Consider the following 12,141-nt stretch of genomic DNA (forward strand, 5'->3'; position numbering starts at 1 on the left):
CAAGAGCCCCCACCCATAAATAATGACCGATCATTTCCCCTTAAAATCAGCGTCGCTGGGAACTAGTGCGAGTATAGGTCGCCCTTCTAGTTGAAGGGGAATTACAAGATGGAAGGGCCCAAATGTATTAGGGGTTTTGAGTTATTGTCAGGAGTATATGGTAATACAACATTGTTTTTATTTGAATACCAAGTATAACAAATGGAATAGTATCAAATCAAATTTATAAAGCGTATTAAAACTTTTTTAAATAAAAACATTGACTGTTTAACAGCATTTTGAATCGCCAATCTTTACGTGACGGAGCACTGTTTTATACGACCAAGATGACTTGCACTGCAAGTAAACGTTAGCGTTACACAAAATGGGCATTACGTGACAACAGCGCAGAGCACAGCTCCAGTAACGCAACTTTATCACGCTAGCCCAAACCGCATGACGCATACAAAACTAAACAGAAAAAAATGGGTAAAAAAGAAAAAAAACATGTTGAAAAATTGTATATGAATACTGTCACTAAACAGTTCTACCCAGTAGTTACTCTGCTTTCTAAATAAATTTACACTTTGTACAACTGATAGTATTCAGTGAAACCCCATTCATAAAGATGTTGAGCCCGTTGGGCCGCAACAACCTTTCCTCTGTTAAATACCCCGTCAGCCGCCATTTTGTAATCCAAGCGACATACCAAGTGTCAGAAAAAATCCACTTACATCTGCTTATTCTGGAAAGCTATTGCAACATTTTCGATTTGTTTTAAAATAGTTATTCTAGATTTCTTCACTCTATTTGTTTTCCAATGTTGAGTGAAAACAATAACAAAGGTGTGACTGACAAGGTCTCTTTAACAGGTTGTCATCATTAAGATTTACCAGAAAGACGGTACCGACTGTCCTTAAAAACGAGGTGCCTTTATTAAGTGGGGAATATTTTGAAAACGCAATTAGGATCTGGATTATACTTTCGAAGTTCACACTCCCAAAAATATCCAAAATCCAACAAAATATCCTACCAAAATGACGAGACCTAAACTACCTTATAAGTAAGATTATATATAAATCTGAGTTATATATCGCAGAGTTGAATCCAGCTAATTTGGCTAGCAATAAATTACCTAGTAAAGTTCCACGGGGTACTCCAAACTTCTACAACTCGACCATAAAGCACCACACCTAAACAAAGCTCCTGAAGAAAGTTTAAACCATCACAATGTGATGACAAATAAAAATAATATACCTAGTACCGTTCCTCGGGGTACTCCAAACTACCCCATCTCGACCATACAGCACTGTCGTGCCACGTAGCCCAGCCCTATCTTGCAGAGAGCGTTAGACAGAGTTTGCAGCGAGCAGTTATCGGGGTACTTCTCCCGCCACGCCAACAGCATCTGATAAGCCTGCTCCCTCACCCCATCCTGCTTGTAGTTCAGCTCGATCTCTTGTATCGTCGGCTCCTCCATTCTGAGCACTCGGCCAAGATCTTTCCACCGTCCGGTAAGTTTTCCAGTGATCTCTACGAATTTGTCCTCCCAAGAGATTTCAGGAGGGAGCTTCCGCTTCCGCTCGTTTTTCTTGACACAGGGACACCTCGGTTCCGAAGTGGAGGATTCTGTCGGAGCAAAATGAAACAAAGATACAGTGACGCCCGAAATTATTGCAACATTCGACTGCGGTAACCTCGGTAGAAAACCGAGGTAACAAAAATGTGGTCGGACGCTCTAACCTCAGCAAAAAAAGAGCGGTAATTAGCCGCGGTTTTCAACCGCGATTCGAAACCCCGGTTTTACTGAGATTAGGATGTACACCAACGCAACTACGAAAAGTACACACGATCCCCGTGACATTGATCTATAATTAGAACGACGTTCTAATTGACATGCAAGCAATTGCTAATCTCAAAGGTTCTCTGTAAACGTTTCTAGAAGTTCTTTTTGGAAGGATTAATCGTTTGTCGATCTGAATGAAAAGGAATAATTGGACAAATAGCTCAACGAGCAAGTTGAGTATTTCAGTTTCTGTAAATAAATATTTTGGTGTCGGTTTGAATCAAAGGAAATAAATAGCGGGATCCCTGTGTACAAACAAGCCCTTACCTCCACGTTCCTCTTCCAACGCCACTGCGCTGGACCCAGGTCCTATCATCCTGGGTTGGCCGTGCAGCCTGTTGCGGTACTGACCAATACTGTACATTGCTGAAATGAACTCGTGTGGTTGCCCGCCACGCCGCTTATAATTCGCCAGCAGCTCTGTCATTGGTTCGGTTGAGGCCGCTAACTTGGTAATCTCAGCCTGGGTGTAACGCAACGCTTTGGCAATCTCTTCCCATACCTCATCGCCCATGTCACGCTCGGTCGTGATGGTCAAGAGAGCTGAATACAATAAAACTCACGCAATTAGTACAGTTACAAGAAAAACAGAGCTGCTAAGTGTGACGACTCCAGAATTGCTACGAGGGATAAGACAGAAACGCGCTTTAAGCGGACATAAAATAGGTATAGAGGGTTACACAGGTGGTAAACACGGGAGAAGAAAACTCTATCAGCCTATACAGTGCCTTGAAGGGGGATTATACCAATGAAGTATGAGTTTATCTAAAATACTTGAGAATTATCTTAAATATTTCTGCCTTGAAAGAGCCTTCCTGTCTATACTGCTGACAACGGCTGGGAATCAACAAAATAAAAACAACCCTCTTCCACCTCAGGGCCCTGAAATCAGTGGTTATTTCCCTACTTTTCCCTAAGAAAATGCGTGAAAGAGGGTCGTTATTTCACAACATCCAAGACATCCCCAGAATACAAGCAAACAATAGACACCGGAAGTGTGCGTCGAGAATTAGCGGTCTGAGTTGAACACTCACAGGCTATAACTGTAATAGATAACTGTTTAGACTATAGTATAACTAGGTCTTAATGATGTACTTACAGGCCAGCTCTCTGCTTAACTGTACGTCCCACTGGAGAGAACTCTGATATGGGATGGCATCGCGTGGCTGTAAAAAAATACAATCCATATTATGTATAGGATACGAACAAAACACGTTAAGCACCACTCAAAATTTTGCTTTCTTGCATGCAAAAAAAAAAAAAAAACAATAGTAGGAGATTTAATTTTGGGAGGCAATTATAAAGGCAATGTTGAGGTAAGAGAAATAAGCTGTCTTAAAGAAACTAGAGTTATCCGGCCGAAATCTGGGCTAGTCCTGCCAACGTTCATAATAACATAGAGTCAATTCTAATTCTAAAGCAACACTCACCTTGTCCAAGTTGAATGAAAAAAGGGTGCTGCCACGCCCATTGGGTAGGGTCTGTTCAATCTCCGCCTTGCCAAAGCTGCCATGTGCAGGAATCTCACCAGTGAAGCAACAGATAAACTGGACCACCATCTGTCGGCCTGTGAATGTCTCTGTGTGCTCAAGGTTTTGCTGACCGGCAGCTGTATCTGCCTTGAACAACCCAGACATCACTCTGCAACACACGATACAAAACGGTGGTTAGCTAGGGTTCTTCCTGTCACAGTTAGATTTACTAACTTTGTTATTAAAGCCGCATTGTCACCAGTTTACTTCCTTAGGTCCGACGGAAACCTCAACCGTTAAAAGACAAAAGAATCTTTTAAAATTCGAGATATTTAACAGGCCATCCGCTCTAAATTATCAATCACATCCTCAAAGAAACTTCCAATAGACACACTGCTTACAATATTTTGAAATATTTTTCGCGTTTTCCGTTAAAAATCATCGGATACTGTTACGTATTCGACCGGAAGTAAACTGGTGACAATGCGGCTTTAAGTCTTAGGCTTATACCTGAATTAGTAGTTTTGCGACCTCCGACAATCGAAGTTCCTTGTGTGGTTTGGGAATCATGCACAGGCAACTAATAACCTAATTCTCACTGTAGCACTATAAATGAATAGATGGCACAGCCAAGCCATTGATTGGCCAAGGTAGTATGATTAACTACAGTACAGCGAATTATTCCCAGAGAAGAAATAAACCTGAATTTTCGGCATTCACAAAACTACAAAAGGAACTATAAAATACATCAATCACTCATTTGGTAATTAAGCAGACAAAAAAATTCAAGGGAATGGTGTACAGGCAAAGGCAAGAAAAAAATCTTCAAAATAAAAAAAAAAACTCTCCCCTAAAGATCCCATTTCTCAAAGCTCAAAAGCACCAAACAGACAACGTTTCCTTAATCAAAAAAGTTAACTATGACCAGTTTATTAAAAAAAGTCTTTCTTTTATTGCCACAGATTTTCTTTTATTACTGTATCACAGATTAATCCAGTCCAATACACGAGGTTGCTTCAGAGTCAAAAACCCTGACAAAAAATTACAGCACCGGTGCCCTTACCTGATGGTGATGGGACCTGTAGAGATCATCTTGGGCGGATGAGTGCCGATGGCAATTGGAAAGTTACCAATACCCTCCAGGGGTTTACCGAACCTACAGCATGCCACACATATTCCAAACCTCACCCCATCCTCACTTTCTGACATGAGCGCCTGGCACGAGACATAGAACTGGAAAATGGGGACAAAATGAGAGGCCCCTATCTTAGCTTCATAAACGATGGCATCCAGTGTGTCCCATAAGGCTCTGAAAAGAGTGAAGTGTTCCACAGAGAAGTAGACGGAGCAGAGGGTGGGGTCTTCTGTGTCGATGTAGACAGACTTAGGGTGGAACTGCTGCCACACTGGAGGCTCGCCCTCCAAAGTGGAACTTGTCCAGAATGTCAACTGCTGCCCTCCAAACTGGCTCATGATTTCCTTAGCATTTGGAAGAGGGAGACGAATGGTGACTGGGTCTTTGGTGTCGGGATTAAACTGACAGCCATGAGGTCCTAGTTCAACAACGGGTGTGGCCAGTGCAAATGCTTCAGGATCATTATGGTCTACATCATACGGATCATCCGAGTACAGAACCTTCACTGATGCCTCTATATCATGTAGCAAGGAGGTTTCTGGGAAATTGACCTCAACTCCAGGAACTTCTGGTATGTAAAGACAACCCCCAACTCCCTTCCGTATCAGGCGCTGCGCTCGAGGGTAACCCTTCTGGATGACCACTGCAAAAAGACTGAAGTGGTAGGCATTGATCTCTACATGAGAGTCAAAGACTTTGTACTGGGTCTTATTAATTGGCTCCCATTTTGGAGTCTCCCCGAGACCAGTATCACTGCACATGCAAATCACTTGATCCCCTGATGACAGGCAGGCATCAAAGGGCAAACTTATGATTGCTGGATCTGTTCTGAAGAAAAGTGCACCATGAGGACCAAGTCTCAGAATCTCACTTGCCACCATCTCACGGCTTTTCACTGGTGGTTGCTGTGAAAAGTCCTCAATAATTTCCAAGAAGAATTCAGACTTGAAGTGTCCGGAGTGGTTGTATTCAGGTATAATGACGCAGATGTCTCCATGGGTGATGTGCCGATTGCCATTGCAGTGCTCCTCAAGGTCACAAGATGTTGCATCATTATCAGAACTCACGCTTCCTTTCATGGATACCTCACTCTCAAAACTAACAATGCTAGCCCCATCATCATCACTTGAGTCATCATAAGGAATAATACCATTATTATCCCCTGTGAAAGTGGATAATGAGCCATATTCGCTTGTTGCTATCCTCCTACGACGGCGCTCTCTCTGACCAGAGTCTAGGCTGAGATCTGACATCCTCCTAAGTCTTTGCATGGACCGAGAGGTTTTTCTTTGTATTTGTTTCTGAAGATACTCCAAATTTAGCCTTCTAATCTCTTGGTTGAGTCTGATTTTTTCTTTCAAGTCTTTTACAAGCTGCAACTGCTCCTTCTGTGACTTAACAACTTCACTTATTTTCTCATAGTGACTTACATGGTAGTTCACCTTTCCAGAGCACCCTTCAAATGAATTATCTGTTTTAACAGAAGTCTTCTCTTTATGATCTTTTTTACTTTTTTCCTTGTTCTTTTTCCGGTTTCTGATGTTTTCTAACAGCTCATTTGTAAAGGAAACACTCTGAGAAGGTTGAGCCTCAGGCTCTTCTTTCACTACAACATTGAAGTACTGCCTTATCACTGCCAGGCTCTGTATGTAAACATCTCTAGGAATGTTTTCAATTGGATTACAAAGCAAATAAAGATATTTAAGCCTTGGGATCCGGAGAAGAAATACAGGAACGACTTCAATCGCATTTCCAGAAATGTTGAGCCACTCCAGCTGTCTAAACTTTCCAAAATATAAGGGGACATCATTGAGTTTATTATGTGCAAGACCAAGTCTTTTCAGGTTCACTAGGTTACCGAGCTCATCTGGAAGTAATTCTATGCTGTTGTGCTGAAGATAAAGTTCCTGGAGGTTCACTAAATCACCAAGTGCTGGTGGGAGTTCAATAAAGCCATTGTAGCTGAGTTCTAGAGATTGTAAAGTGTAAAGAAGGGGTTTTTGTGTGATACACTGAGGGATCGTAGTAAGATGCTGTCCACGTAGGTCTAAGGTAGGCTGACATGACTTGACTGCGTTTATAAGTAACTTGTCTTTCTCCTTGAGTCCAAATGGACTCCTCATGTCTTGAGTGGTGACTGAATCATTTCTTCTTATCAAGATTGATCACCTGAAACACAAATAAATTTTACTTTTAGAAAATTATAAAAGAAAAACTGTTGCAATCATTAAAAAAATTATGACAAACATTTTTTACTGAAAATGTTCAAAAAGATAACTAAAAGAATAATACTAATACTATAATACTGGAAGTGGTGAGGCTGACGTAGATGCTGTTTATATTGTACAATTTACCCAACACATATATTTTCTAGCAACAGTTAGTCTTCTTACCATGAATTATTAAACAGACTGGGTCTCTAGGGCTCAAATGAGAATATAAAGAGTAAAAAAAGGGATTAGAGTCAAGTAAAATAGGTGGATTGTTTATAGCATAGGGAAGGTGATAGATTATTTGGTTATTAATATTTTATTAGCAGACGCAGCTGCAACAGAAGATTCTAAATATTTTATTAACAGCTGATTTTGGATAAACAAATCGAGTTCGCTCTTGAGAAATAAAACCCTTTTTTGAACTTTTATGTGACTGAGTCAAGAAAGAAAACCTTCAATGGCCTATAATATTTTGCTTTTGTTTAGAAGCAAAGTAAACTAATTTAGAAACAAGGCAAACTATAAGACATTAATAAATAATGCTAAATCCTAAATTCAGAAGGTCAGAATCCAATTATCAAATTCCACAATAGAGCACCATATCAGCTGTCTCTAAAACTTTGTTTTGATTGTTCATTCAAAAAGAACTTCTCATATCACTATAAATAATAACTGGTCAGTCTTCATAAACATTGTTAATCTTGGTTCAAATCTGATTCTTATGTACAATGAGCAATAATATCATCTTTTAATTATTTAACCTTTTAGAGTTATTTAACCCCCCCCCCTCAAAAAAAAACTATTGTATGGTTTATCTAAATAAGAAATAGATGAGTAAAACAACCCAAGAATATAAAAGGTAAAAAAGATAGGAATTAGAGTTGAGTAAAAGTAGTGGAATGTGTATAGCAGAGAGCAGGTGGTTTATTATTAGGTTATAAATATTTTATAATCAGAGGAAGCTGCAACGGAGGATTGTAAATATTTTATGAGCAGCTAAGTTTGGACGATAAACAAATCAAAATTGTTCCTGAGAAATAAAACCCTTATTGGAACTTTAATGTAATTGAGTTAAAAAAAAGAAAAGCTTCAGTGGCCTAGAATATTTTGGTTTGAAGCAAAGTAAACAAGGCAAACTATTAGACCTTATTAATAAATAATGCGAAATCCTAAATTCGGGAGGTCAGAATCCAATTATCACATTCCACAATTAATTTTGTACAATTTACCCAACACATCTATTTTCTAGCAATAGTTAGTCTTCTTACCATGAATTATTAAATAGACTGGGTCTCTAGGGCTCAAATGAGAATATAAAGAGTAAAAAAAAGGGATTAGAGTCAAGTAAAATAGGTGGATTGTTTATAGCATAGGGAAGGTGATAGATTATTTGGTTATTAATATTTTATTAGCAGACGCAGCTGCAACAGAAGATTCTAAATATTTTATTAACAGCTGATTTTGGATAAACAAATCGAGTTCGCTCTTGAGAAATAAAACCCTTTTTTGAACTTTTATGTGACTGAGTCAAGAAAGAAAACCTTCAATAGCCTATAATATTTTGCTTTTGTTTAGAAGCAAAGTAAACTAATTTAGAAACAAGGCAAACTATAAGACATTAATAAATAATGCTAAATCCTAAATTCAGAAGGTCAGAATCCAATTATCAAATTCCACAATAGAGCACCATATCAGCTGTCTCTAAAACTTTGTTTTGATTGTTCATTCAAAAAGAACTTCTCATATCACTATAAATAATAACTGGTCAGTCTTCATAAACATTGTTAATCTTGGTGCAAATCGGATTCTTATGTACAAAGAGCAATAATATCATCTTTTAATTATCTAACCTTTTAGAGTTATTTAACCCCCCCCCCCTAAAAAAAACTATTGTATGGTTTATCTAAATAAGAAATAGATGAGTAAAACAACCCAAGAATATAAAAGGTAAAAAAGATAGGAATTAGAGTTGAGTAAAAGTGGTGGAGTGTGTATAGCAGAGAGCAGGTGGTTTATTATTAGGTTATAAATATTTTATTAGCAGGCGCAGCTGCAACGGAGGATTGTAAATATTTTATGAGCAGCTAAGTTTGGACGATAAACAAATCAAAATTGTTCCTGAGAAATAAAACCCTTATTGCAACTTTAATGTAATTGAGTTAAAAAAAGAAAAGCTTTAGTGGCCTAGAATATTTTGGTTTGAAGCAAAGTAAACTAATTTAGATACAAGGCAAACTATTAGACCTTATTAATAAATGATGCGAAATCCTAAATTCAGGAGGTCAGAATCCAATTAACAAATTCCACAATTAAGCGGCGTATCAGCTGTCTCTAAAGCATGGACTATTTGTTGAACAATAAAAACTATTAAGCAGATTTGAGTAATATCATATGGCCTTGAAAAATGAAACAATAATCGACATCGGAAGCTATCTTAACCTACGGCATGTGGATAGTTTAGCATGCTTTTTATTACTAACAATACTATTCTCGCAAGATCTATATAACTTGCTTGTTTCAAGATTTTAAGCAAAATCTCACAACATTAATGTACATTTAACTTGAATAAACGTTATTGATATAATACAGGGCGATATAATCTTAGCTTATATATAGGAGTAAGTTGTAATAGCGATTACAATACTAGAACTTCTTGTGTTGGACATTTTCGTGTCAGGTCGAACGCACGAATTTTTTATAAAGCGATCAAGTGTAGACAACCAAAGTTAAAGACACATTCTCAGCTAAAAATAAAATATTTTCACTCAACACTAAGTACTTGATATAACTGTTATAGAAATAAAACAATTTCTTAGATAAAAGTGAAGCATTTATCCAAAGTGACTTGCTTTCAGTTTGTTCGACAATAACATTTGACAACGAAGCACAGAACGCACGATCTATTGCCATTTCTACAAATAAAAGCTAGATATGGCTCTAGGTAGAATACTTACTGCTTCCCTCGAGACCTCAGGAACACGTGAAAATGCTACTAGGTAGACTTGTAAATCCACAAAGAAGCCATACCTCGTTGACTCGTGGGCGTCAAGGAATAACTGATCAACAGTTGTACGAGTCTGTTATTTTATTCAGCGGTCGTAGGACGCGACAAGTCCGGGCACGCGCGATAAATATAATGATTTCCATGGAAACGCGCGGGAAGCGTGTTTTAACCACACGTGTTAATACAATAGGCAACCCGTTTATCTCCACACGAACGCCGTTTCTAGCAGTTCGGGTCTAGCCTCCTCCGCAGGCAACTCTACCCTGCGTTTGTGATTTTAGGACGCGGGAGATTTTCCCCCTGTGTTATCTTTCCCTCTATTCGCCACAGGAATCCCGCATCGAATTCCGATAAGAAGAGATGCCTGTAGTCTCCTGCGCAGCCGTCCTAGCCGTCCTCGAATCCAGGGATTCGAGACTGACACTAAGGACGGCTGCGCAGGAGACTAAGATGCCTGCAGAAGAGGCTGAATTCGGGTCCATGTTACCCTTGGATTTGGATGCGCTTGCAGTTTTTTACACTAATTAAGTATGCTCTCAGTCGATAGAGAAAGACAAATGAATCCCCTCTCCCCCCCCCCCCCCCCCCCCCAGCCAAAGGTGAGTACCTACCTGTAGTTCGCTGATTTAAAATTAATTCAATACGAAGGAAATAAACAGTTTCATAGTCAATTTTTCTACGTCAGCAAAGCTCACGTGTTCGATGCAACTGCAAGCCTTTACTTATACTAGGCCGGGGAGGGGAGTAATTTTGTCAAATGCAGATTTCGACGAGCGCTGGGATAACACCAAGCTTCACTCGAAGCAGCTCGAAGGGAACCACTCTCGCACTCACCAGGGTACCGGTGTGTAATTCCCTTTCCCTCTTTGGTACGCTACCTTAGGGGCGGGGGGCAACTTCTCCCTACAATCTCCCTGTAATCTCCTCTTGTCATCATCTAACAACAATGGCGCACATTGTTCAGTTGACGCTAGTATGATGGCTCATGCTGTATTTTCATGCATTCCTTGTCTCAATCCTTTTGGTGTATTCAGAACTTTGCCCGCACCTAGAGAGCATAAGATATTTATGGGTACCATCTTATGCTCTCTTGCCCGTTCTCGACAACCACGTGAAGTATACGCCTCTTTGATCTCTGGTGTCTTATTTGCCCAGAAAACAAGATCTCCTTAGGTGCAGGCGCGTACCCAGCATTGGCTGAGGGTAGGGGGGAGAGGGGGGGGGGGGGGCGCAGTCATAGGTATAACTTGTGGAAAAAGGATAGTATTTGGCGATCCTTCAATCCTTTTTGCCAACCAAGAGGACAAGACCCTGCATACCCCCCTGCATACCCCCCTGTGTACCCCCTGTGTACCCCCCTGTGTACCCCCTGTGTACCCCCCTGTGTACCCCCCTGCATACCCCCCTGTGTACCCCCCTGTGTACTCCCTGTGTACCCCCCTGTGTACCCCCTGTGTACCCCCTGTGTACGCGCCTGTGTACCCCCCTGTGTACCCCCTGTGTACGCGCCTGTTCAGACAGAGAACAGTGTTGTGTTGTCTTCGCGGTCCCTTATTCCAACAAATTCACCTCTAAATAATTTTAACGATCATCCTTTTGTAACATAAGAAAATGACCTGCAGGCGTGGCCCAGATTCTTATAACTTTGAGGCTTGAGGCGCTATTAGTAATCTATAATCCCCTACAACCGCGCATGCGTGGATGGGGCGGTAGAGCGGGGCAGCTCCTCAATAAAACCAGGGGCGTAATCAGGATTGGCTGAGCTGGGAGGAGGGGGGGCAGTCATGATACATATCAAGAAATTTCAGCCAAAAATTTCATTTTTGCCAAACGCGGTCAATTCCATATAAGGAAACTAATATATTCCTTTTTTTGGAAAAACTGCACGATTCTTGTTATTTTTAAGGTTACCGTACCGCAGGTGCTTCGTGAACTTTATGACTTGTAATCAGAAGATACAAACAGTGACTGCGACCATCTTCAGTCAATGGAGAAAGTATATGAAAAGAGTCCTCGGTACCAGTCCCTCAAAACAACGTTTTCTTCATATGATAAGAAATGACCCAGATTGTGGCCGCCAAGGGAGGGGGGGGGGGGGGGTGGTGGTGGTGGGGGGTGTACCCTGCGCAGAAACAGATCTAGGAGTAAAAATGGTCTAAGCGAGTATAAGGGCACGGCATTAATTTTGGCGCAAACGAAAATGTTAACTTTTTGTCGGCGTCTGCGGCAGAGAAATTTAAAAAAGCCGGGAAGAGGTGACCTCGCCTTTCAAAATCCAATAATATTTCGCGATCGATCATGATCTATTCTAGGAAAAAAGCTTAAAGATCACGGAGGATCTTAAGTATAGGTACCTGAGCATTGCCCTGCTGACTTTAGTTCAGTGCTTGAGGTATGTTTGATGACATTTAAAAATACATATATACAAAGTGAGTCAACTTCAAAAAACGAGCATTCGAGCATTTTATATTTTAAGAAAACGACTATTGAGT

The 12,141-nt window shown here is 40.3% G+C and overlaps 1 protein-coding gene across 1 annotated transcript; it reads right to left on the reverse strand.

The window, feature by feature from the left end:
* Positions 1 to 158: 158 nt before the first annotated feature.
* Positions 159 to 9,754, reverse strand: LOC116616958. The gene is made up of 6 exons (XM_032379213.2): positions 9,600 to 9,754; positions 4,361 to 6,601; positions 3,256 to 3,466; positions 2,925 to 2,991; positions 2,093 to 2,368; positions 159 to 1,608 (listed from the first exon to the last, which is right to left on the reverse strand). Exons 2-6 carry the CDS (start codon positions 6,553 to 6,555, stop codon positions 1,265 to 1,267), a joined length of 3,093 nt encoding a protein of 1,030 aa, XP_032235104.2. The 5' UTR covers positions 6,556 to 6,601; positions 9,600 to 9,754; the 3' UTR covers positions 159 to 1,264.
* Positions 9,755 to 12,141: the final 2,387 nt, after the last annotated feature.

The sequence above is a fragment of the Nematostella vectensis genome, chromosome 12, assembly GCF_932526225.1.
Source record: "Nematostella vectensis chromosome 12, jaNemVect1.1, whole genome shotgun sequence".
NCBI lineage: Eukaryota > Metazoa > Cnidaria > Anthozoa > Actiniaria > Edwardsiidae > Nematostella > Nematostella vectensis.

What these genes read in the sequence shown, in the direction of transcription:
- LOC116616958 (XM_032379213.2), bottom strand. Translation starts at nt 6,555, where the DNA reads ATGAGGAGTCCATTTGGACTCAAGGAGAAAGACAAGTTACTTATAAAC. An exon ending in GTTAAGCAGAGAGCTGGCCT is followed by an intron (nt 2,369 to 2,924) that starts GTAAGTACATCA and finishes TATTGTATTCAG; the next exon opens with CTCTCTTGACCATCACGACC. An exon ending in GTTGGAAGAGGAACGTGGAG is followed by an intron (nt 1,609 to 2,092) that starts GTAAGGGCTTGT and finishes TTGCTCCGACAG; the next exon opens with AATCCTCCACTTCGGAACCG.